Source organism: Pecten maximus, unplaced genomic scaffold (genome assembly GCF_902652985.1).
Source record: "Pecten maximus unplaced genomic scaffold, xPecMax1.1, whole genome shotgun sequence".
NCBI lineage: Eukaryota > Metazoa > Mollusca > Bivalvia > Pectinida > Pectinidae > Pecten > Pecten maximus.
This window is the reverse complement of record NW_022982783.1, coordinates 1-27,812: the sequence shown is the minus strand read 5'-3', so window position 1 is coordinate 27,812 and position 27,812 is coordinate 1. Positions and strand designations below refer to the sequence as shown.

The 27,812-nt window shown below is 37.7% G+C and overlaps 1 protein-coding gene across 3 annotated transcripts; it reads left to right on the top strand.

Annotated features, from left to right (window-relative positions):
* Positions 1-217: 217 nt before the first annotated feature.
* Positions 218-27,596, top strand: LOC117320941. 3 transcript variants are annotated; one of them, XM_033875424.1, is made up of 10 exons: positions 218-543; positions 1,241-1,356; positions 2,556-2,760; positions 15,893-16,501; positions 22,319-22,381; positions 22,997-24,406; positions 24,449-24,487; positions 24,792-24,845; positions 25,569-25,652; positions 27,278-27,596. In XM_033875424.1, the coding sequence occupies exons 4-10, from the start codon at positions 15,931-15,933 to the stop codon at positions 27,334-27,336; spliced, it is 2,280 nt and encodes a 759-aa protein (XP_033731315.1). In that variant the 5' UTR covers positions 218-543; positions 1,241-1,356; positions 2,556-2,760; positions 15,893-15,930; the 3' UTR covers positions 27,337-27,596. The 3 variants fall into 3 exon arrangements, with proteins under 3 accessions (XP_033731315.1, XP_033731314.1, XP_033731316.1); XM_033875423.1 differs by having other exon boundaries at positions 22,997-24,487; XM_033875425.1 differs by lacking the exons at positions 24,792-24,845; positions 25,569-25,652.
* Positions 27,597-27,812: the final 216 nt, after the last annotated feature.

Here is a 27,812-nt window from a genome sequence, read left to right as displayed (position 1 = left end):
ATTAAATATAAAATCTATCAGTGAAGTTGTGGATGAGGTGGAAAGTAAATCTACGTGTATCCGAACTGTATGGAAAGCTACTTTCGTTTTCTATTATTATTGACCAATAAGCGAGCGCGATAGATTGGTAGTGGGGTTTTTCAGCCAATCAGAGCAAGGTGCTTAACGAGATTCTTAGGTCGTAAACGACACTACTATCATACCCTCGGAGTGAGGTCTTGTCAAATCGCATGCGCAGTCGAAACCAGCTACAAGCAGACGTTATTTGCCTACTTTGGACTTTAGATTCTGGTTTACAGAATAAGTCTTTTCACGGCATTTTCTCATTTACAGTCAAATGATGTGTTTGTTTCACAATCGGACAATTATCAAGGTATCGATGTGATTTGAAAGGTGATAGAAACGAAAGCGGAAGTAAAAAAGGGTGGAATTTGGAAATTCCGATGATCTGTGTGCAGATGGGTGCAGTCAAACAGACTTCCCTGAGAATTACAAAAGATTGAGAATTGTCAAGTTTACGGCCAAGTGTTAATGTAACACCAGGTAATTATATTATATCGTTAGCCTCATTGTAACAATGTAATGTACTGTATCGCCAGTTCATGATGTCTGTTCATATATATTCTGAGGCAAGTGAAAGGGGTGGGACGGTCAGGCGGCCGGGTCATGTTCGAATTTCGAGTGTTTGTTGAAGGTGCCTAGATGTCTAATCCTGCCTTGCAGGACTGTCTCCTCAAACAGTTTGTCACGCAACCAGGCAATATTGTCAAGACAATGATGTAACTAAAAAAAGAAATTGAGAAATCAATGGTAAGTGTGACAAAAACGAAAGCGGAAGTAAAAAGGTGGAAATTCCGACGACATTTAATCATAATGGGTAAATTTTGTCTAAAAGCAGGACTGTCTCCTCAGTTTGTCACGCAACTAGGCAATATTGTCAAGACAATGATGTAACTAAAAAAGAAATTGAGAAATCAATGGTAAGTGTGACAAAAACGAAAGTGAAAGTAAAAAGGTGGAAATTCCGACGACATTTAATCATAATGGGTAAATTTTGTCTAAAAGGCAGGACTGTCTCCTCAAACAGTTTGTCATGCAACCAGGAAATATTGTCAAGACAATGATGTAACTAAAAAAAGAAATTGAGAAATCATTGGTAATTGTGACAAAAACAAAAGCGGAAGTAAAAAGGTGGAAATTCCTATGACATTTAGTCATAATAGGTAAATTTGTCTAACAGAGAAAACAGACGAGGTGACACGGACAAACAAGTTAACATTGTCAGCAGAACAGTGCATCTTCCCCAAGAAGAATGAGATGGGTCAAGTCAAAGATCAACTGTTAATGTAACACCAGGTAAGTACATTTGTATCTTATGTCATTATGTACTGTAAACCCAGCAATAAACACCTATTAACAATGTGTGCTCATATCAGGCTAGGCCTACTCACTGGTATGTTACGAAACATTTGTACATCTAACAATGTGAGGTATACTCTCTCGATTTGAAATTAATGTGATGGAAATGTATTTAGATACATACCAAACGTGTGCAAAACTATGTACAGTACCCTGCAATCTACTGCCCGGTGTACATGTATGTGTACATGCCAGGGAGCTTGGTTTATTTTAATGTCTTATTAACAGCCAGGGTCATTTAAGGACATGCCAGGTTTCAGAGATGGAGAAAAGCTGTAGTACCTAGAAAAAAACAGGGTTTGGAACGCACAACCCAGTGGTGGAGGCTTGGCCTTAAATTGGGCTATTGATACAGTGTCGGGACACCATCTATTTATGTTATAACCAATCGCGATCGGCCACCGCTGCTCCATGGACCAGGGATTACGCCAGGCCAGTCAACATATGCTGATGGGTGGTGATACTGTGTGTCAATATTCTGAGGAGCGGTGGTACTGTTTGTCCATATTCTGAGAGGCGGTGGAACTGTTTGTCCATATTCTGAGGGGCGGTGGTACTGTTTGTCCATATTCTGAGGGATGGTGATAATGTTTGTCCTTATTTTGAGGGGCGGTGATAATGTTCTTCCATATTCTGAGGGACAGTGATAATGTTTGTCCATATTCAGTCAATGAACTTAAGATTTTTATCTTCATAGACAATCGGTCTATAGGATTTCAAGGAAGGGAAGGAAAGGGAAGGAAAGCAAGGGTCTATACAGACGGAATTAAATATCTAGGTGGGACTGAATGGGTGTTCTGGGGTAAATTAATATCTCATTTATCCATATATGTAAGGTAGGTGTTATGTCACTCCCGATTTTATTGTATATCATAATTATGCACCAGATTCTTGTGCATAGACATTCGGTCTTCAGTGTATTTATTTTCCATAGACCGACAGCAAATCTACTAGACTCGGTCTATCGGTCTATCGTTAAGTTCGCACACTGTCATATTCTGAGAAATGAATGTGATTAAATGGTAATTGCTATAGAAATGAAAGGAGAAGCAAAAAGTCGGTTATAGAAATTCTGAAGATGAAGTAATTTCACGTTTAAATGTGTACAAAGATAACTGGTAAATTTTGTCTGACAGGTAACTGCTCCTTGAGACGGCCCAGTGAAACAAGTCAACCTTGTCAGTGAAGTATTCAAACTTCTCTGGGGAATTCATAAAGATACAAGTCGAAGACCATTGTCAGACACTGGTGAGAAGTGCCTAGATGACTTCACAGATAGAGACGAGCCAAAGCATGTATACCTAACTCAAAGGCTACGTTTTGGATCTAATACAACACCAGGTAATCATCTTATGTTGTCAGTCTTTGTTGCAATGTAATGTGCTTAATCACCAGTTTATAAGCTCAGAAGGACCAAGGTGAGCTTATGCCATACGGTGGTGTCCTTCGTCCACCTGTCTGTCCATACATCCGTCAACAATTGACTTATTTGACTTCTTCATAACCACAGATCGGAATTTGAACAAATTTGGTCAGAAGAATCCCTATAGTATATATATAGCTATGGGAAAGGGACTCAAAATCATACAAATGATGGGGCTGACCCCCAGGGGGCCTCTGGGGCGGGGTCAAAAGGGGTCAATTTGGTTATATTGATATAAATTACTTCATTTCTGATACTGAGTAATAGATATCGCTCATATTTGTCTGGTAGCATCACAATTGGGTGGGGATTCAAAATATACAAATGATGGGGCAGACTACCCCAAGAGGGCTGGGGGGGCGGGGCTAAATGTGGTCAATCGGGCTATATTGATATAAACAACTTCTTCTCTGAAACTGAACAACGGATATCTTATATTTGCCTGGTAGCATCACTATGGGGTGGGGATTCAAATTTGTACACATTGTATTGGGCTGACCCCCCAGGGGCCCGAGGGGCGGGGCAAAATGTGGTCAATTTAGCTATATTGTTATCAATGACTTCTCTGAAACCTAGCAATGGATATCACTCATATTTCCATGATAGCATCGCTATGGGGATAGTATTCAAAATTGTTCAAATGGTGAGGACCTAACTTCCTGGGGCCAGAGGGGCGGGGCGAAAAGGGGTTGATCTTTCTATTGATATAAACGACCTCTGAAACCAAGCAGTTGATCGATTGATCAATTTTGCCTGGTAGCATCACTATGAAATCAAAAATTAGGAATCAAAATTGTGCAAATAGTTGGACTGACCACCCGGGGGCCTGAGGGGCGGGGCCAAAAGTGTTCAATATGACTAGATTGATATAAGCCACTTCTCTGAAATGGAGCAATGAATATTGCTTATATAAATTTGCTTGGTAGCATCACTATTGGGTGCAGATTCGAAATAGTACAAATGATGGGGCTGACTCCCTGAGAGGCAATGCCAAAAGAGGTCCATTTGGCAATATTGATATTTAAAACGACTTTTTCTCTTGAACTAAGCAATGCATGACATTGATATTTCTGTGGTAACATCCCTAGGTGGCTGGGATTCAAATTGATACAAATGCTCACAATCACGCTAATCACGTTTTGCAGCTGCGAAATCATCACTGACCAGTATTTGTTCGACTCTTTCCGAGCTGACCTTACTTACAAATATGTCCAGGTATAAGACGTTTTTGAAAACACAATCTTGAACGTCATTTTGATTGAATGATTTCATCTTGTCAATGCATTCCCAGGCCTCGCGATCTGTAACGCATGTTTCCGTGTCAGTACCATCATCGCTCTCGTGGAACTCTAATCCTCAGGAATCTCGAGCTAATACCAAGGTTTTCCTCAGCCACGATAACTTAGGCAAGCAAAGTCGTAATTCTAATTACGGGATGTTTGAATTGTCATCTGGGTCCTACAGTTTTATACACTTTCTATAGAGCGCGTGGGTCGGTCCGAGACAAAGGTTATGAAATTTACCTGTGTCACACTTGGCTGACTCTGACTTTGACGCTTTGTATTATGTGGGTTTAAAACAACACAAACAGTGGTCAAGGGACCCTGGTATGTCTCGGTATTACCCGGGTTTTTGTCGTAACCGATTCATATTAAGTGGGTAAACAATATAAGTGAAATGTCCGAATATCTTAATGCTGATAATCGGGAACAAACAATGAGCACATGGTTTACGGTTTATTCCAAACATGGCGGGCAGCAGGGAACAACACACGCCAAGCATGCGCAGTACATATACATAAAGTCATACTAAATGCTGCTAGATAGAAACGGGAACAGCCTGGAAGCTGACTTGTTGTCCTAATTACCGCATGTTATGGTATATATAATGCTACAAACATTACAATAAGCACATTGTGCACTGTTTGCACAGGGTTGCCAACCTGTAAGTAGTCCAATGTGGACTCTTGCAATGTGCGAGACTTTTTTACGATGTCACGGCATCACGGCGTTTTATTATTTGATTAAATGTTGCAGAAAAAATATCGGACATGTATTAACAGATATTTAAGCCATTTATTAGCTCACCTGGTCCGAAGGACCAAGGTGAGCTTATGCCATACCGTGGCGTCCGTCGTCCGTCTGTCGTCCGTCATCCGTCCGTCCGTCAACAATTGACTTCTTCTTCATAACCACTGATCAGAATTTGACCAAATTTGGTCAGAAGCATCCCTATGGGTAGGGGACTCAAAATTGTACAAATGATGGGGCTGACCCCCCAGGGGCCTGAGGGGCGGGGCCAAAAGGGGTCAATTTGGCTATATTGATATAAACGACTTCTTCTCTGAAACCGAGCAAAGGATATTGCTCCTATTTGTCTGGAAATATCACTATGGGGTGGGGATTCAAAATTGTACAAATGGTGGTGCTGACCCCCAGGGGCCTGAGGGGCGGGGCCAAAACGGGTCAATTTGGCTATATTGATATAAACGACTTCTTCTCTGAAACCGAGCAAAGGATATTGCTCCTATTTGTCTGGAAGCATCACTATGGGGTGGGGATTCAAAATTGTACAAATGGTGGTGCTGACCCCCTAGGGGCCTGAGGGGCGAGGCAAAAATGGGTCAATATAGCTATATTGATATTAACGACTTCTTCTCTGGAACCAAGCAATGGATATCACTCATATTTGCCTGGTAGCATCACTTTGGGGTGGGGATTCAAAATTGTACAAATGATGGGACTGACCCCCAAGGGGCCTGAGGGGCGGGGCCAAAATGGGTCAATATAGCTATATTGATGATACCGACTTCTTCTCTGAAACCGAGCAATGGATATCGCTCATATTTGCCTGGTAGCATAACTTTGGGGTGGGGATTCAAAATTGTACAAATGATGGGGCTGACCCCCAGGGGCCGGAAGGGCGGGGCCAAATGTGGTCATTTGGGCTATATTGATATAAACAACTTCTTCTCTGAAACCGAACAAACGATATTGCTCATATTTGCCTGGTAGCAACACTATGGGGTGGGGATTCAAAATTGTACAAATGGTGTGGCTGACCCCTGGGGGGCCTGAGGGGCGGGGCCAAGAGGGGTCAATTCGGCTAAATTGATATAAACAACTTCTTCTCTGAAACTAAGCAATGGATATCACTCATATTTGCCTGGTAGCAACCCCCTAGAGTAGGGATTCAAAATTGTACAAATGACAGGACTGACCCCCCAAGGGGCCTGAGGGGCGTAGTCAAAAGGGGTCAATTTGGCTGCATTGATATAAACGACTTCTTCTCTGAAACCGAGCAAAGGATATTGCTCCTATTTGCCTGGAAGCAATCACTATGGGGTGGGGATTCAAAATTGTACAGATGGTGGTGCTGACCCCCTAGGGGCCTGAGAGGCGGGGCAAAAATGGGTCAATATAGCTATATTGATATTAACGACTTCTCTGAAACTAAGCAATGGATATCACTCATATTTGCCTGGTAGCAACCCCCTAGGTTAGGGATTCAAAATTGTACAAATGACAGGGCTGACCCCAGGGGACCTAAGAGGCGGGGCCAAAAGGGGTTATTTTGGCAAAATTGATATAAACAACTTTTTCTCTGAAAATAAGCAATGGATATCTTTAATATGTGACTGGTAGCATTCACTTTGGTTAAGGATTCAAAATTGTACAAATGATGGGGCCGACCCCCTGGAGGCTGAGGGGCTGGGCCAAAAGGGGTCAATTTGGCTAAATTGATATGAACAACTTCTCTGAAACAGCTCATATTTGACTATTAGCATTCTATTGGGGTAGGGATTCAAAATTGTATAAAGGAAGGAGCTGACTCCCAGGGGGCAGAGGGCAGGGTCAAAAGGGGCCAATTGGTCTAAACAAGATCTTCTCTGAAATTAAGCAATGGATATCACTCACATTTGTGTGTTAGCATCCCTATGGGGTTGCGCCAAAAGTCAATTTCATTTCATGGATTAATGTACCTTTTGGCATTTTTAGTATTAAAATAAAACCATTGTACATGTACCCATATAAAATGCTTATGATATATATTGACATAGCAATACCAGCGACAAATATACTTAAGCATCATTCTTGTTTCATATCTCATGAAACCAGGTTAGCGATACAGGCCCTCTGGGCCTCTTGTTTAATATATCTTCTTGCTTTGAAATATCTCCTCCTTTGGAGCAAGCTGATAGTCAATAATTTCCTCCTCAAGTGAATCCTTCTATCCTTGGTGACATTATATGTAATCTAACTGCCAGTTATAGAACTTAAAGAACTAAAGTTTCCAATAGTTTTTGTAAGTTGATTATTAATAGTTTTATTCAATAGTTTTAGGGTTAAGATTATAAAATGTTTTGAAGCAATGGATAACTGTTCTATTCATATCATGTAGGCGTTTGAGATTTTTGGATTTAATTTCTAGTAGAAAAGTTTAAAGCTCTATGGCTAGGTACCAAAAATCCATGTCAAAGAAGGATCATGCAGGGGGAACTTTGCAATAATTTTTCCGTCACTGCAATATAGAATTCCCCGACTGTCTTGCAAAAGTAAAAATAAAATGCGATTACTTATGAATTATCATCTGTCAATAGTTTAATTTTTAGCTGTGGTAATTATATAAACCTTTACCTGAAAAACAAACTCAATGCCAACTGACAAAATGTGGCGTTTTATATCGCAAACTTAGTTATCGCGTTTAGAAGTCAGCTCTCCGAACGTGCTTCCGTCGCTACCGACCGGATGTGAAGCGCGACGTCTGGTGTAATCTTTACAAAAACTGTAAGAGTTATTCCCCTTTGAACAGTCCCAAGCTAAAGTTGTGAGGCGACTTGAGAAAACTTAATCGATGTGTGAGATTTGTACCTCACGTTATGTGAGGATTGCTTCAACGTGAGAAGGGACATTTTAGGGACGTTTTTACGTGAGTTTTTCGTCTCACGTGCATGAGTTGGCAACCCTGTTTGCAGGTTTCATTCGTATAAAGCGAAGTATAAGTTTTTCGTATTATCAGAGTCTGTATTAAGTGAGTTGGACTGTATAGCATTGTGGGCCATCAAGTGATAAACACAACTTTATTGTTAAAAAGGGGCACTGGGGTCTTTCCCCACCTCAAGGGACTTTTGTTATATCTTTGAAACCATTGAGATCCCCACCCTATAACCATATACAGCATTGTTTGACATATAGTGCTGCAACAGTAATCTGTGGTACGGTATATCGCGGTATTTTTATCTGGCCTCATGGTACGCTCACGGTTCAGGCCGTTTCCGTTTTTCAGCGCGGTAATTTGTTTCGCTCATTTAAATTATATATACATATATATAGGAACTTTTCTGGATCCGTGTAGCTGAAACAGGTGGTTTATATTTATGTACAATCATTTAAGAATCAATCAAAATTGTCGAGATGAAGTCTTCCCGATCTACTGTCAGGAATCCTGCATTTTGATTGGCTGATGACGACTCAGATCTAGGTTATTTCCTAATTGGAATAATGTTTCTCGCTACTTCATTAAAGGTGTAATTTTGCTACAGATCGTACGGTGTACACAATCATGTTTATCATGCTTAAATGTTCACTCAACAATAGCGAGACCGTTTTTGTTTTTGCGGTACAAAAGGTTGGACCAGTGTTGCTAGTTTATGAAATAAAGACAGACCTGGTGATTTTATAGTCTATTACTTTCAGACGAGCCTTGACAAAGACAGTATTAACATGTATTTGCAAGTCTGTTAAGATAGGCCTAACGCTACTATCAGTAGATATTATGTTTGAAATATTACATTTGAATACTGATGGATCGGTTTGTCCTCATAAACAAACAGGCTCAGAGATCAATTGGAAATTGAGTAGAATTCTAATTGAAAACAAAATAGTTCAAGATTCAAATTAGATAATTTAAGAAGAAAACAATTACTGTAGTAATCTTTGTGAAATATTTATTAACCCAAGGTGTCAATTGTCAAAATGCCTTATTGATAGTAACAGAGACTTATATACTAATAGTATATAGATATCTAGGTCTCTGATAATAATAAGCATGTCAAAACTTAAAAGAGTTATTTTCTTTTTTATTAAACTTTATTAACATTTTTTTTATAATGACAGCTGTGATGTGATGGCTAAATTTGTACAAATAATTAACCTTGATTAGTGAATTCGTGATAGTACTGGATTTATGTTTGTATCCCTCCAATTTTCAAACAGGATAAACTAATGGGGCAAGCTGTAAATGTACCGTGAGACAAGTATCGCGATATGTATCGTATCGTGAGGGAAGCGTATCGTTGCAGCTTTAGTTTGGCATGTAGAGATAAACACAATCATTTTGTAAAAATAGGCCCTGGGGTCATTCCTTACCCCTAGGGACTTCGATTCTTTGTTATATCTTTGAAACCGTTGAGATCCATACCTCATAGCCATATATAGCATTGTTAGACATCAACAAATAAAGCTGTTAACAAATTGAACATGAACATTATTTTGAAGTTTGATCAAATCAACCAGATGAGCGATACAGGTCCTCTAGGCCTTTTGTAATGTCTGTTGTGTAATTGCTGAAGGCAGGGCCATGCTAGGCTTCTTTGTTTTGTTGTGAGATTCAGGTATTTATAGATTTCGTCCTGGTTTACAGAAGTGTCTTGCCAAACAGTCTAATAACATGTTTGTTTCACAATCAGACAGTAATCAAGGTGTTCATGTGATTTGAGTATTGAGAAATTAAACAATTTATAGGGAAGTAAACGCATTGGAAATCCCTAGCATTGAGTCACCAAACAAGCACACTTGCTAATGGTTGCGTGGATTAAATTTTTGGGTGCCAAGGTAAGTTTGCAAAGGGTACAGTAGTTCAGTCTAGAATTGTTATATTTCAGCATGGGTCATCAAAATTTCTTTTTATGTCTAATTTTCAGTGGCATTTGTTGACTACCTCCTCAAGTTTAGCCTTAGAACTGTCTGAGAGTCAACAGATACTGAACTGTAATTAAATTTAAATTGCCATCTTCTATATTCCCTTATGAATTTGCAGCATGATCACAGCATAGATGCAGTATGAATGCAGCATGGAATTGCAGCATGAATGAAGCATGACTGCAGCATGGTGCCTAATTTACCTCACTATATATTCTTACTAGTTAAAGCATGATTGCAGCATGTTTCAATTATGCAAATTATGCTGGGATCATGCTGCATTTATGCTTTAAGGAAGCATGGCCGCAGCATGATCCCAGCATGGTCTGTGAAGCATGATCCCAGCATGGTCTGCAGCATGATCCCAGCATGGTCTGCAGCATGATGCCAGCATGGTTTGCAGCATGATCCCAGCATGGTCTGCAGCATGATCCCAGCATGGTCTGCAGCATGATCCCAGCATGTTTCAATTATGCAAATTATGCTGGGATCATGCTTCAATCATGCTTCATGGCAGCATGGTTTACAAAATCAATGAAAATCATGCAATAAAAACTTGAAGAATACTTCTGTATTACATTTTATTTGGTAATTAACATGGTATAAAACTTTTCATACAGGCTGTTTTTTCTAGTTCAAACATTTAAAACTTATCAATGAAATGAGAATGTGACAAAACAAATTTTAATTCTAATTTACCCATGGTACTTATTTTATTTGCCTCTTATATTCTTTTTCTCAAAACTTCCATCACATACACAACACAGCTATCTTTTTCTAGTACAATTTTCAAATACAACTAATATCAATTCATCCTAGCTAGAAGTGGTTTGTTTAAACAAAAATAGTCAGCAAGATATACAAGTTCAATGTCAGTACATACTACAGTATGTATTTATAATTCTGTTTTTTTTTTCTAAAATAGTAGGAAAATAGTACAAAATAATATTTTCCAGCAGAGTTATAGTAGGATATGTATACATTTTGTCACCGACGCACAAGACTGATTTCAGACAGTATACGTAGTTTCCTCGAAGTAGCCCAGATGTACTGGAAACTGTTTTCACGTGTGTCCGTGAACTTAAAATAAACAAAAACAAGCAACAGTCGAAGACTTCTTCTATCGAATTTAACATTATTTCTAATAAACTGTGAAAAGATTATCATAATTTTGGAATCAATTCTAAATACTGACTAAATGAAATGTTGATTGACAATTTGAACAATGGTGTGTTGTTTGATGTAGCACGTACTGTAGTGATATATCTCTGTCACTGTCCCTGGGGATTTCAATACAACCAAGCTTGAGACGACTATATTATATATTTTGCTAGTACAACAAATAACTAACAAGGATTTTTAGATTATATACATGATTTTTTTTTGTATATATATTAATGTTTACACTTTTATTATGAAAGGAAATGTTGTATACCTCGACAGATAACATATCTCGAATAATCTTAATTAATGTGAAACATAAACTTCTTAATTTCTCTTCATCCTTTCTGCTTTGTGTTAAGTCAATGCCATCAATTTGGACCACAATGCATGCGGTGTTCCTCATTCCAGAATGTACTGCATGAAGACTCGGTCTCTGTTGGAAGAAAGAAAGACTTTTAGAATATTCTTTTATTTCAAAATTAGAATAATTGTCAAGTTTTTTAAGATAATGTATGTATTTAACTTATGCACTTTTCATGATCACTTTGCTATCATTTTCATTATGTTTGCTTTGGAAGCCTTTTTATCAAGAAAATTTAAGCCAGCCACACAAAGCTACAAAATAAAACTTGCCAGGATGACTTAATTATTAATTAAATCAAGCTACTCCCGAATTCTCCATCAGTTCATATCAATGTGAAACTGCAATATACTATACATAAAACAATGTTACTTACTTATAATTCATCTTAATTCACCTATTTCATTTAATCGTTTCAATTTGATGCAATAATCTGCAAACATCGATATAAAAAGAATGTGGAGGTAAAGATCTTTCACGAAACGTTTCATTATCCAAAACACAAATTTTCCTCACCATTGTTTGTGAATACGTATGTACGTCATAATCATAACAAGGGTTGTGTGAGTGGGGAAAAAATGCAATTTAAGTCGGGCCGAAGATCGTTAATAATAAATAAATGAAATTGAAAACTTACGATTCGGATTGTAACACATGGATCGGTACTGCGTTTCCTTCGGCCGTGTAATCTGTGATAAATTAATCATCAAAACCCTGAAAAATAAATAATTAGGTATTATTGATATGAATAGATCTATATCAAATTCATCGTCGTATAATGTGAAACGATGTCAGAACGTGAAGAAGATTATATAATTAAAACTTACCGTCTCGTAACGATGTTTGTCGGTAAAAATATGCATCGGTCGTCAAAAACAACGAGAAAGCTGATATTCATTCGTCGGTAACTTGAAGTAAGTCGATCTTCTTCAGTAAGACGGGAAACAAACTTCGTTTTTAGGCTATCGTCGTGTTTGTTTATACTTTTCTTCTGGAAATAAACATCCGGTGAATTCAAACATGGCTATCAGACTTCCCGCTAAACTTGTGTGTGTTGCATCATGGGATAAATATTTTACTGCCAGAGATTAACACGATTCATTTTTACTTGTGCGTGTTTTTTATTCTAAATCATAAACTTCTATTGTGTCATACTTTTAAGATAAATATTACAATATTTAATACTTGCATCGTGCACATTTAGATCGCACGAGAGGAGCACTCTCGTCACATCTCGGGAGCAAGGTAAAAAAACGAGGTCATAGGTGAACCGAACGATAAACATGTAATCTGACCAGAGGTTTTGGCCTCGTCTGTCATACGCCTATTGTTTAATATGGATGTATTTTCAGACGAGGAACCGACCAATGCACGTTTTCTTTTTATGTTCACGATTTCAAATAATTCAGATTAAAGTATGGGAATATATCGTCTGTTAGTAAACTCATGTCGAGGTCGAGATCATCACAGCGCTTAACTTCAATATACGTTTTACAAGGAAGCGTCCGAGTGACAACATAAGTTCGACACATGTTTATTGGAGTTTATAGCGATGAATGTTGTGTCAAACACGACGTGATTTCGTATGCTATTATCAGATGTAATCTTAACACCGCATATATCCAGAAAGTATGCGATACAAAGACAAAGAGCAGGTGATTTTAATCTTATTTGATTGAATTAAAAGCGATATTCCAAGCACATGTGTAACTGTTGGTAGAGTGACCCCGATTTTGTTTTGGCGAACATGTTACATGTATGGCTACCTGGTAGTAAGCTGGTGCATGGTAAATGCCAACGTCTTGGTTTATGTCAGTGTTTGGATAAAGTGACTGATTCTATCTCCGATAAAAAGTGTATAATCGAAGCAAAAGTCAATATACTGGTTCTTCAAAAAACGATCTAAACTCTGAAAATTTGAATGAAATTTTTACAGGGATGAGTTTTAAGTCGTCACACGAATGTACTAACTTGCAACATTCATCAATGTTTAAGTTAATTCCTTCTGAGATAGAACTACAAGTGAAAGCTGACAAAATATCACATTTAAAAGCTGTGAACCGTTATACTAACAAAGAACATACTTATAAACGAAATACTTAATTAAAATAATTCTTATTGAATTTTAAATAAATATGTGTGGTACTGATCAAGTATAAAAAGGAAATTCTGCAACACAAACATGTTTTTAAAAATTATTTTGTTATCACCATTGATACCTGGAAATTTTCTATATTTTATTTAAAATTAAAAAAAAAGATACTAAAATATCTAATACCAACTTTTGTTAATTTTCTGTATCTTATTTTATTAATTAATAATTGTTTAGGTTAATCTTGGTACCTGGGAAATTTGGTCCTAGATTTTGGATCCTCGCTTGGACCTACATTTCACCCACAGAAATTTTGTGATGTCCGAACAAAGGAATGCCCTTTTAAGCTAATACAGAATGGCCAAGCATATACACATTTCAACTTCAACAGTCATGTTAATACATGAAAGAATGGTGCAGTTCATTAAATTAACTAAGTTAATACAGCATAATTGCAGCATGGTACAGTTTGTATCTAAAATGGCAAAGTTAATACAGCATGGTTGCAGCATGGTACAGATCCTATCTAAAATGCCAAAGTTATTGCAGCATGGTTGCAGCATGATGCATTTCATATGATAAATTTACTAAGTCCACACAGCATGATTGCAGCATGATATAATTCGATATCCAAACTGGCAAAGTTATTGCAGCATGGTTGCAGCATGGTACATATCCTGTCTAAAATGACAAAGTTGTTGCAGCATGATAGAGTTCAGATATTCAATTACCTCAATTTTTAAAGCATGGTTGCAGTACATGCTGTACAGAAGCATGGTACCATGCTGCTATGCAGCACATGCTGCAATCATGCTGTGAAACTAGCAGCATGATGCCAGCATAAAAGCAGCATGATTGCAGCATATGCTGCATTGCAGTCCATGCTGCAAATTGATAAGGGTTTTATACATTATATATATGTATATCGATTGTTTAGGGGAACAAGGACGTATCTCCAACATGGCCTGATAAGAAGTAAAGGGCCGTATCTCAAATTTATCAATTTTTAGATTTTGATAAATTACAATTCCGACTGAGTTTTTCTTATAGAATGTGTTCTTTATAGCAATGGAAATTGTCTAATTCTTTTAAATCACACTGTATTTTAACAGAATTGTAGATGTTGTAGATGTAGTATAAGAGGTAAAGTTTACCTTTCCGTTTTGGAAAGCTAAATTGCCCCCGACCCTGTGTTACAAGACCACAATCGGTTTCATTATACAGTAAAACCTCGATGATTTGAACTTCGTTGATTTTTTTGCTTGGTCCCGAATTTTCTCACTATATAACACTACTAAAGAACCTATGTATGATTCAAATTTTTATAAATGGAAGTTTTTGATGTATTTAACTTTTTTCATGGCCCGTTAGCTATGTAATTATAGATATATATATGATTCAAACAAAAAATTTACCTGTACTGACCACTGGACAGGTGTTTGTCGTGACCCCCGAGGCAAGATTTCACACCTCTCCCACAAAAGCCCCGACTGACAATAGGGATAACGATAGCGTGTGTTGTCTACTCCTGACCATAGGATTAATTAATAATCAGACCAAATTTATAGATTAATTGTGTACTTATAAGCCATGACATGTAATCTCTCTGGTATAACATACCAGTAGTCGTCTTTGATGATCGCCGCCGCCATAGAAATCAGCGGTCGGTGAGTAGATTTTATGGAACAGTGAAACAAGCAGATCGATTTTAAACTCAAACAATTAGCGATGTTTTCACTCATACTCAAAGTGGCACGTTTCAAACTTACACATAAATATCCGTAAAAGTATCTTTTATTTTGTTGTGTTTGAAGTAAATCAACTTAACGTTTCAATGTGAGTCTGACAGGTGACGATCGACACTACGACATCGAGGACATGTAACAGCTATATAAGATTTATGGTCATGATCATAAAAAAGTCGACCTATTGTCAACCATGAATAATTCGAAGTCCCGCTGTGTCGAAGTTTTCTGCAAGTCCCTTGAACTTCGAAACATCGAAGTTTGACTGTACTACAAAAAACCTCATTGGTGGCGATGGTGGGGTAGAGTTGTTATTGTTGTTATGAGTTGGCCCGGACAACATTTCTAGTTTTATTCCCTTATGATATAAAAATATGTATATAACAGTAATTGAATCATTCAAGTATCTAATAGAATTCGAATATTGACCTTTAAATCTTTTTGTTGAAACTACGCGCATCAATCTGCATGTTGTCTCGTATTGGTGGCTGCTTCAGGATAAAATACCAAAAATGTTTAAGTACTGGTTCTTATCACTTAAAAAGCCATTCAATAACCTATACAAAAGGTCATTTTACTCCAGATTATATGAGACAAGGTATATTGAGAAATGGTTTATTAAGAAATGATATAAATTCTTATGTTAAGTAAAGTTTAAGTAGAGAATATAAAGATTGTACAAATGCAGTATTTTCACTTGTTACATCAGATTTCAGGTGACAGTTAAAGGCTCAATAAATAGTCCTGTTACTTCCTTATATTTTCCAGCATCAACATTATCTTCTGTCCTGAAACCAACTATAAGGATGTCTGCCAAGTATACTTCCACCGAAGAAACGACTAACTATGCCCGGATATGTAGACTGGTCATCGATGTCTTCCCTGACGTATTCAGAGAATTACTCGTCACTCGACTGCCATTTGGACTCCGTTATGGACTTTCCAGTCAAAAGGGTCAGATTATCTCCCACTTGAATAGACAACAGAAGAAAATGCTTTACCCCTCGGTTGGAGTGTTCCAAGGTTCTGAGAAGGATATGGATGTTTCTTTACTTTATATCCTTCTAAGGAATCTAGGGAACATCACTCCTCATGGAAAGGGTTGGGGTAATGTTCCAGATGCTGCAGACCGTTGTCTGTCAGCAAACATTGATCGTCTACGGATACACAGAAATGAGATAGTGCATGCCAACATTGCATATCTTTCTAATAGTGACTTTCGGACGAGGCGGGCCAACATTCGTCAAAGTGTTGAGGACATACAGAACAGCCATCTGAAGACAGGGATGTTTGTACAAGCCGTGGATAGTATACTGACCATGACCATGGACCCAGATGTAGAAAGGAAGTACATAACTCTTGTTAAGAAGATAGAAGGTAAACTGCATAAAGAATATGATTACATCACTGAAAAATTGATATTTTTAGCTCACATGGCACAAAGTGTCAGTGAGCTTATGGTATAGTGCATGAGTGGGTGTCCGTTTTCAATCTTTCCGTCAAATTTGAACTGCTAAAAATTATTAAGTCAAGTATGTTAAAAATTTCAAGACTCTTTTTGTAAAGTTCCAGAAGGCCAGCAAGTACCTAGGGCAAAGTGGTATAAAGTTTCCTCATATAAATGACCTTGACCTATATATAAGGTCCCAGAGACTGAATAGTTAAAACTCCTTTATGAATCTTCCTCTCAAGTTCTAAAAGACCCAGGCAGTCATCCTTTGCCGGTAGGTTCCTGCTATGGAGTGCTATTAAATTTCCTCATACCAAAGACCTAGGCCTATTTCCAAAGTCACATGAGTCAAAAAATTTAATGACTTCCAGAATTTTCTTCTGGAGATCTAGAAATCTGAAAGGCACCCATGGCAGAGTGGTATAAATACATTGTACTTTTATTTGATACAATGTACTTTGATCAGAAACAATGTATTTTGATAATTAGGGCCCCGCATCGAGAGATGCGGGTGCCCTATAGTAATCATTTTGTCCGTCCGTCCGTCCGTCCGTCCGTCTGTCCGTCCGTCTGTCTGTCTGTCCGTCCGTCTGTCCGTTTTTTTTCTTCTGCACAAAAATGATTGAAGGAGATGAAGGATTTGTATCAAATTGGAACTGATGATTCCTCATGCATCCTAGATCAGATGTGTAGTATTTCATGCAAATCGAATTCAAAATGGCTGTTAGGCGGCCATATTGGATTTTAACATTAACATGAAAATACTGGATCTTTGTTGTTTTTAACTGTTCACTATTCGATTATGCAAAGTTGTCAAGAAATAAACCAAGAGTTAACTGACAGAATGATCAAACTCATAGTTCAAGGTCACAAGTTCAAAGGTCAACGGTCAAGGTCATCCTGGGTCGGCTTCAAAATGCCAGGTAATCGACCCTTTTGGATTTTAGCAGTCAAAACAATTTTGACATTTTCTTATCAATGAATGATCTTGTTTTTGATATGCTTTTATATAAATTTGAAACATTAGTTATAGCAGATTGCAGAATTGTTTATTAGGGCCCTGCATCAAAGATGCGGTGCCCTATAGTAATCAGGTTGTCTGTCTGTCCGTCTGTCCGTTTTTTTCTTTTGCGCCAAATTATTGACAAGAGTTGGAGGATTTCGGTGAAAATTGGTATATAGTGGTATTTAGGGAAGCCAAACACAATGGTACCACTTATGAAACCGTTTGTTACCATGGTAACAAATGGAGGTTTCTGATTGGTTGAAATTTCGATATTGTTCGATTTTGGTGAAAATTGGTACATAGTGGTATTTAGGGAAGCCAAACACAATGGTACCACTTACGAAACCGTCTGTTGCCATGGTAACAAATGGAGGTTTCTGATTGGTCAAAATTTAGTTATTGTTCGATTTTGGTGAGAGAATTGGTATATAGGGGTTTTGAGGGAACAATGGTTCACCTTTCCAAAACCTGTGTTGTCATGGGAATGAAACAGAGGCTTCTGATTGCGCCGAAAATTGGTACATACAGGTATTGAGGGAAGCCGATTTTCGATGATGTAACATTTTACATATTGACATAAAACCACAATACACACATACATATACAATACTATTACAGTCTTCCATTAGCATAATTTATGACTTATGCAAAGTTGGTCACAATCAAACAAGATATCAACTGACCAAAGTTCAAAGTCAATGGGTCATATGTTAAGGTCGATTTGACATTTTTTAAATGGTATTAAAGATTTTGTTATGACATTATGAAGGTAAGTTGGTGTCAAGCGACCAAATTTTGAAGTTGATTGGGTCTAAATATAAAAAGTTTTAAAACAAAAAAAAGGTGAAAAAAGTACTGGTTTGGATTTCTTATACCTCAAATGACAAAAAAAGGACATTATTAAAATATTTAAAAAAATCCTTTTTTTCTCCCCTTTTCTTCACATTTGGTATGTTTTGTTTTTCAGAAAACCCTCTCAAGTTTACCTTATTAGAATAACTGCATTGAGTTTATGTCAGTTTGTGTGCTCCTTGATATTAGATTTGAAACAAATTTGAAAAGTGTAATGCTTGTAGAATTCTTTTAGCTAGCTTTTCCATACAATAATAATAAGCAGTATTGTCAGTGGCCCTATTAATGCTAACATTAATGAAACAATAGCAAAGGTTAATCAAAAACATATATCTAATAGTTTCATGTCAGTATATTATAATCAGTGTTTTTCCTGGGTATCTTTACAGTGCACAGTGTATTCCTAAAAACGAAACTGGGAATTTTTTCATTGATTGTGAAAAGTCGTCATACAAATGTTATTTGGAATTTTGGAGTTGATTTTGGGAAAAAATCAGGCTAAAACGCATTGAGAATGGGGTCGTTTGGCGCACCCAGTTATATAGGCAGGAAAAACACTGACAATAATTATTACATTTACCCTGAAGGGTCAGACACATAGCGGGGCCCTTTCTGACGTGTCAGTGTTCTAGTTTAAGATACACCGTATATTGATTATCTACATTGTACTTTGATCACATACAATGTATTTTGATTAGATACACTGTATGTTGATTATATACATTGAACTTTTATCAGATACATTGTACTTTGATCAGATACATTGTACCTTGATTAGATGCATTGTAATTTGATTATTGTACTTTGATCAGATACATTGTACTTTGATCAGATACACTGTACTTTTATCAGATACATTGTAATTTGATTAGATACATTGTACTTTGATCAGATACACTGCACTTTGATCAGATACATTGTAATTTGATTTGATACATTGTACTTTGATCAGATACATTGTACTTTGATCAGATACACTGTACTTTGATCAGATACACAGTACTTTGATTAGATACATTGTACTTTGATTAGACACACTGCACTTTGATCAGATACATTGTACTTTGATCAGATACATTGTAATTTCATTTGATACATTGTACTTTGATCAGATACATTGTACTTTGATCAGATACACTGTACTTTGATCAGATACACAGTACTTTGATCAGATACATTGTAATTTGATTAGACACACTGCACTTTGATAAGATAGTACTTTGATCAGATACACAGTACTTTGATTAGATACATTGTACTTTGATCAGATACATTGTAATTTGATCAGATACATTGTAATTTGATCAGATACATTGTAATTTGATTAGATACACTGTACTTTGATCAGATACACTGTACTTTGATCAGATACACAGTACTTTCATTAGATACACTGTACTTTGATAAGATACACTGTACTTTGATCAGATATACTGTACTTTGATCAGATACACTGTACTTTGATCAGATGCATTGTACTTTGATCAGATACATTGTATTTTTTATCAGATGATCAGATGGTGGGTTTTTCAAATCGCCTTTCGTCCGTGGTCCGTGGTTCGTCCGTCCGTCCGTTAACAATTTTTGTTACCGCTATTTCTCAGAAAGTACCCAAGGGATCTGTCTCAAATTTCATATGCAGACTCTCCTTGGGCCCTAGATATGCATTTCTCAGAAAGCGCGGAAGGGATGTCTCAAATTTTACTTATAGACCCTCCTTGGGCCCTAATTATGCATATTGCATTTGGGACCGATCGGAAAACAACATGGCTGACAGGCAGCCATTTTGGATTTCGATAGTTGAAGTTTGTTACCGCTATTTCTCAGAAAGCGCCTAAGAGATATGTCTCAAATTTCACATATAGACTCCCCTTGGTCCCTAGTTATGCATATTGCATTTTGGGACCAATCGGAAAACAACATGGCCGACAGGCAGCCATCTTGGATTTTGACAATTGAATATTGTTATTGCTATATCTGAGAAAGTACTGAAGGGATCTTTCTCAAATTTCATATGTAGGTTCCCCTTGGTCCCTTGTTATGCATATTGCATTTTGAGACCAATCGGAAAACTACATGGCCGACAGGCAGCCATCTTGGATTTTGACAATTGGAAGTTTGTTACCGCTATTTCTCAGAAAGCGCCAAAGAGATATGTCTCAAATTTCACATATAGACTCCCCTTGGTCTGCAGCCATCTTGAATTTTGACAACTGAAGTTTGTTATCGCTATTTCTGAAAAGGTACTGAAGGGATCTTTCTCAATTTTCATATGTAGGTTCCCCTTGGTCCGTCATATTGCATTTTTGGACCAATCTGAAAACATTGTCGACAGACAGCCATTATCGCTAAAGCTCAAATTCCATATATAAGTTTCTCTTGTTTGAAAAGCACTGGAGGGATGTTTCTCAATTTACACAGATTAGTAAGAGGAAGGGAAAAAATAGAAAAGATCAATCTGATATGGAACCTATCAAGATCATTCAATGGTGGGCGCCAAGATCCCTCTGGGATATCTTGTTTCAGATACATTGTATTTTTTAGCCCACCATCATCAGATGGTGGGCTATTCAAATCGCCGTGGTCCGTCGTCCGTCCGTCCGTCCGTCCGTCCGTAAACAATTCTTGTTATCGCTATTTCTCAGAAAGTACAGAAGGGATCTTTCTCAAATTGCATATATAGGTTCCCCTTGGTGCCTAGTTATGCATATTGCATTTTGAGACCTATCGGAAAACAACATGGCCGACAGGCAGCCATCTTGGATTTTGACAATTGAAGTTTGTTATCGCTATTTCTCAGAAAGTACTGAAGGGATCTTTCTCAAATTTCATATATAGGTTCCCCTTGGTGCCTAGTTATGCATATTGCATTTTGAGACCAATCGGAATACAACATGGCCGACAGGCAGCCATCTTGGATTTTGACAATGGAAGTTTATCGCTATTTTTCAGAAAGTACTGAAGGGATCTTTCTTAAATTTCATTTGTAGGTTGCCCTCTGTGCCTAGTTATGCATATTGGATTTTGAGACCAGTCAGAAAACAACCTGGCCGACAGGCAGCCATCTTGTATTTTGACAATTGAAGTTTGTTATCGCTATTTTACAGAAGGTACTGAAGGGATCTTTCTCAAATTTCATATGTAAGTTCCCCTTGGTCCCTGGTGTTGCATTTTGGGACCAATCCGAAAACAACATGGCCGACAGACAGCCGTTATCGCTAAATCTTAAATTTTATATATAGGTTCCCCTTGTTTGAAAAGTACTAGAGGGCTGTTTCTGAATTTACACAGATAAGTAAGACTTAGAGGAAGGGAAAAGTAGAGAAAAGATCAATCTGACATGGAACCTATAAAGATCATTCAATGGTGGGCGCCAAGATCCCTCTGGGATCTCTTGTTTCAGATACATATTACATTGATCAGATACACTGTACTTTGATCAGATACATTGTACTTTGATCAGATACACTGTACTTTGATCAGATACATTGTACTTTGATCAGATACACTGCACTTTGGTCAGATACACTGTACTTTGATCAGATACATTGTACTTTGATCAGATACATTGTACTTTGATCAAATACACTGTACTTTGATTAGATACCATGTATTTTGATTATATACATTGTACTTTGATTAGATACATTGTATTTTGATTAGATACCATGTACTTTAATCAGATACACTGAACTTTTATCAGATACACTGAACTTTTATTAGATACACTGTACTTTGATAAGAACAATTGAACTTTTATTAGATACACTGTACTTTGATAAGATACATTGTTCTTTTATTAGATACATTGTTCTTTTATTAGATATACTTCAAGACTACACTGTACTTGATTCTCTACAATGAGATATATTTCTTTTCTATTCAGGGGAAATCAGTGACATGAAAGAGAGACAAGACGAGATTGCAACAAACTTGGATGACCTCAAAGGTATCTAACTCAGATTAGATTTTGATGACTTATGTATATTATATAGAGGTACTTAATACATGGTATCTGAGACTGGTGATCTGACCCAGAGTTTATACCAAACCTAATGTACATGACTAATGTATCTAGAAGTACTTAATACATGGTATAGTGATCTGACCCAGATTTTATAATGTATTGACTCCCATTCAGCTTTATTGAAATCCAATGCCGTGGTTAAGAAAATGATCAGTGTTGAAATAAACAAGAAAATAGACAGCCATCTTGGATTTTATCCGTTGAAGTTTCAATTATCACCGTTTCTGACAAAGTTCTTGATGGATCTCTCTCAGATTTTGTAGGTTAATCTTGTTTTCAAATGATGTAAGTGGAAAAGAGAAAAGATGAAAAAAGTGGAATGTAGACCTGTCTGGCATAAATTCAATTAAGATCCTTTTAATGATTTTTGACCATATGTACACATAGCAAAAATGTTCATATACCTAGTCGCTTAAAATTGTCTTCTACTGACTGTTTTGATCAAGAAATACTGTTTACAGGAGAGGACAATTACAGGTACATGTATGTAATAGAAAGAAATGCTAATAAAGGTGTTTTTATTTAACATTTTGACAGGCACTGTTGATGCTGTGAGTGATGACGTTGGTGATGTTAGGAAAGACGTTACTGCTGTGAGTGATGAAGTTGTTTATGTTAGGAAAGACGTTACTGCTGTGAGTGATGAAGTTGGTGATGTTAGGAAAGACGTTACTGCTGTGAGTGATGAAGTTGTTTATGTTAGGAAAGACGTTACTGCTGTGAGTGATGACGTTGGAGCTGTTAGGAAAGACATTACTGCTGTGAGTGATGACGTTGGAGCTGTTAGGAAAGACGTTACTGCTGTGAGTGATGACGTTGGAGCTGTTAGGAAAGACGTTACTGCTGTGAGTGATGATGTTGGAGCTGTTAGGAAAGACGTTACTGCTGTGAGTGATGAAGTTGTTTATGTTAGGAAAGACGTTACTGCTGTGAGTGATGAAGTTGTTTATGTTAGGAAAGATGTTACTGCTGTGAGTGATGAAGTTGGAGCTGTTAGGAAAGACGTTACTGCTGTGAGTGATGAAGTTGGAGCTGTTAGGAAAGACGTTACTGCTGTGAGTGATGAAGTTGTTTATGTTAGGAAAGACGTTACTGCTGTGAGTGATGAAGTTGGTGCTGTTAGGAAAGACGTTACTGCTGTGAGTGATGAAGTTGGAGCTGTTAGGAAAGACGTTACTGCTGTGAGTGATGAAGTTGATGATGTTAGGAAAGACGTTACTGCTGTGAGTGATGAAGTTGGTGCTGTTAGGAAAGACGTTACTGCTGTGAGTGATGAAGTTGGTGATGTTAGGAAAGACGTTACTGCTGTGAGTGATGAAGTTGGAGCTGTTAGGAAAGACGTTACTGCTGTGAGTGATGAAGTTGGAGCTGTTAGGAAAGACGTTACTGCTGTGAGTGATGAAGTTGGAGCTGTTAGGAAAGACGTTACTGCTGTGAGTGATGAAGTTGTTTATGTTAGGAAAGACGTTACTGCTGTGAGTGATGAAGTTGGAGCTGTTAGGAAAGACGTTACTGCTGTGAGTGATGAAGTTGTTTATGTTAGGAAAGACGTTACTGCTGTGAGTGATGAAGTTGGAGCTGTTAGGAAAGACGTTACTGCTGTGAGTGATGAAGTTGGTGATGTTAGGAAAGACGTTACTGCTGTGAGTGATGAAGTTGGAGCTGTTAGGAAAGACGTTACTGCTGTGAGTGATGAAGTTGGTGCTGTTAGGAAAGACGTTACTGCTGTGAGTGATGAAGTTGTTTATGTTAGGAAAGACGTTACTGCTGTGAGTGATGAAGTTGGAGCTGTTAGGAAAGACGTTACTGCTGTGAGTGATGAAGTTGGAGCTGTTAGGAAAGACGTTACTGCTGTGAGTGATGAAGTTGGAGCTGTTAGGAAAGACGTTACTGCTGTGAGTGATGAAGTTGGAGCTGTTAGGAAAGACGTTGGTGCTGTGAAGGAAGATGTTGGAGCTGTTAGGAAAGACGTTACTGCTGTGAGTGAAGATGTCAGTGCCCTGAAACATTTCTCATCGACAATTGGAGGTATAACAGACAGTCATAAGTGTGTTGGTAAATATGAGATGGGAAGAACTTCAAAAATCTTCTTTTGAAATTTTCCACAATGTTTGGTCAGTAGGTACTTAATGCTTAATGATCAAAAGGCAAAGAGGAGGGATTGAATCAGTAGAAAAAAACAGTCTATCTTATTCACAACAGAAGAGGGAAATTATGACTTGTTTGGTGTCAGCTGTATATTAAAGAAATTACTCTTGATAAGATGCACTGTACTTCAAGGCAACACTTTATGGTCTGGAGTAGCTACAATGACATGTTTTGTTCTTTTTAGGGGAAATTGGTGACATCAAAGATCAGATGACAAAAGACATGGATAACCTAAGAGGTATGTTATGTAGGATTTTCTACTATAAAATGATTCACCACTGCAAGGTTTTGAAATGAGGTCTTATACATCCAGCCATAGGTGAAGTCTCTCTTGGGGGATCTGGCCCATGGGGGCATGTCCCTCCAACCCCTTACCCCTTCCCTGGGGGGAGGGGAGGGGGGTGAATTCTAGATGCAGTTTCCTTCATTCTGAACATAAAATATTAGATCTTACACCAAAGGATTACTTTGAAAAAAAATGAAAAAAAAAAAAAAAAAAGTAAATGAGGGAAGATGCACATCATACATTTGGCTGAAAATGTTGGCAGCCTAAAGGGCTGCTGGTCTTGACATTCTGGCAGCCCAACCAGATTCAGGGCAGCCCTGGGCTGCCTGGCTACTGTTAGTGTCGATCCCTGGTCACTGTATATGGATAACCTAAGAGGTTTGATATGTAGGATGTTCTAACATAAAATAATTGTACACGTGTGACAACAGACATAGATAACCTAAGAGGTATGATATGTAGGATGTTCTAACATAAAATGATTGTACACGTGTGACAACAGACATAGATAACCTAAGAGGTATGATATGTAGGATGTTCTAACATAAAATGATTGTTCACGTGTGACAACAGACATAGATAACCTAAGAGGTATGATATGTAGGATGCTCTAAGATGAAATGATTGTACATGTGTGACAACAGGCATAAATAACCTAAAAGATTTATTTTTAAGGCACTATTGCTGCTGTGAAGGAAGATGTTGATGCTGTGAAAGAGGATGTCAGCGCCATGAAACAATCTTCATCCACAAATGGAGGTATGATAGACTCTGGGGCTAGGGTGTTGGTAATATATCTGAAGAACTACAAAAAACATGAAATTTTTGAGGTTCGAGATTAAACCATGTTCTTTGTCCTGAAGGTACTAAGATAAAATTCCATCAGTATTTTTTGGTCCTTAATTATATCATAACTATGACAAATTTATAAGGTATATCTGTAGCGAGGTTTAGGGGGGTTATTTCTGTCTGCCTCCTGTCTGTCTGTCTGCTTGTCCGTCTGTACTCACTCAAGTATATGCGTGAGTTGCATTAACATTTCATCCTTCAGAAGTCAGAAATAAAGGCAACAGTTTTTAGCTCACCTAACCAGAAGGGCTGGTGAACTTGCGCCATGGTGCGGCGTCGACATCAAGCGCCCGTCAACAATTGCTTCATATCACTACTTGTCAAAAAGGCGTGAACAGATTTGAACCAAGAAGATCATTGGGGAAAGGAAAATAGATTTTGCATAAATGGTGGCTGTGACTCGCCTTGGGCCTGAGGGGAGGGGCCCAGTAATGGAAATAGAAGTCAATCATATAAATCACTTATTGTCACAAAGTACTCAATTGATTTGAACCAAATTTAGTCAGAAACATCCTTGGGGAAGGTGGGGAAGGAGAACAGATTTTGCATAAATGGTGAGGCCAGAAGTGCCTAATAGTGGAAATATAAGTAAATCCTCTAAAATTGCTACTAGTCCTGAATGACTAAATGGATGTTGATGAAATTCTATGTCTGAAGCATCATTGGGCAAAGGTGATCTAAGGTTGTATGAATGGAAGGTTTGGGTCTTGAGAAGGAAGGAGGGGGGGGGGCTAATATGGGAAATATTGCAAAACAAATGGATTTGGGTTTATACTTGGTTGAAACCATAGTTGGAAGATGCATCAAAATCTTCAAATATTTTTGCCATTATTACTGATATATCCAGGTGAGTGGTGCAGGCCTTCTAGGCCTCTTGTGTTTGTTTACCCCAAACATCATGACGTCAGCATACATGTGTGTTATACAAACCGAAAAAAAATAGGATAGATTAGGACAATTACAGAAATCATATCAAATCTTAGAACTCACAAGTTGTATCTGTCCATTTGTCCATCCAAAATTTTGTAGGAAAAATCAGGAAAACCCAAGCTTTACAAGATAAAGGATAAAAGCCCACTTCAGAAATAGAAAGGCCTTATACAAGATATTTTGTGAACCCTTGAACTAATACAGTTCATATTTACACTATAACATCAAAATACCAAGCTATGAAAATCAGATTTAATTTTAATTTTCAATCAAGGTAAAACGGTCAAAGGTCACACTTGAAAACTCAGTTACATGTTTCGCAGCATACCTATATAGGCAGAAATTCATTATCAATGTAGCGCGCAGATGAAGAGTCAAATAATGCTGGGCTCTGTCTGGTTTGTCAGTACTCTTACTATAGTTCTGTCTATATTAAGCTGATCATGTGGATTATTGGCAAGGATTCCGGGTATTGATGATTATTTCAGGATTTACCCAAATTCTAAAAGTCTTGTCTTTCACAAAGAAAATAAAAATACATTCAAGCTCTGTTCTGGTTCTTAATCGTTGTGAAATATCTAATATTGGATCCTTGTGTTTTACAGGAAGGAATCCTAAGTTGAGAGCTGTGATAGGTGAGTCTGCTAAAGGATGTTGGACATGAAGATATTTTTTGATGGAAGAGAGGTCCAGGAAACCATCCATTTCAACACAAACTTCATCAATGACATGACATCAGCTTGTGAAATATTTGAAACATTAATGTTTTTGTGTTAAAGACCACACAAAATAATTGATTGTGTATAAACAATAACAATCTCTATACTCATCCATCAAAGGTCATGGCCATATGTTACCTGATACGTCATGTTGTCATTGTGGCTGACTGATGGAAGTAGAGGTTACGCAATGAGTAGGTTCTGGTATATGGTATCTATTTCACGTATTAGCTCACCTGGTCCTACCAGGTGAGCTTATGCCATACTGCAGTGTCCGTCTGTCGTCCGTCCGTCAACAATTGACTTCTTCATAACCACAGATCAGAATTTGACCAGATTTGGTCAGAAGCATCCATATGGGATGGGGACTCAAAATTGAACAAATGGTAGGGCTGACCCCCCAGGGGTCTGAAGGGCGGGG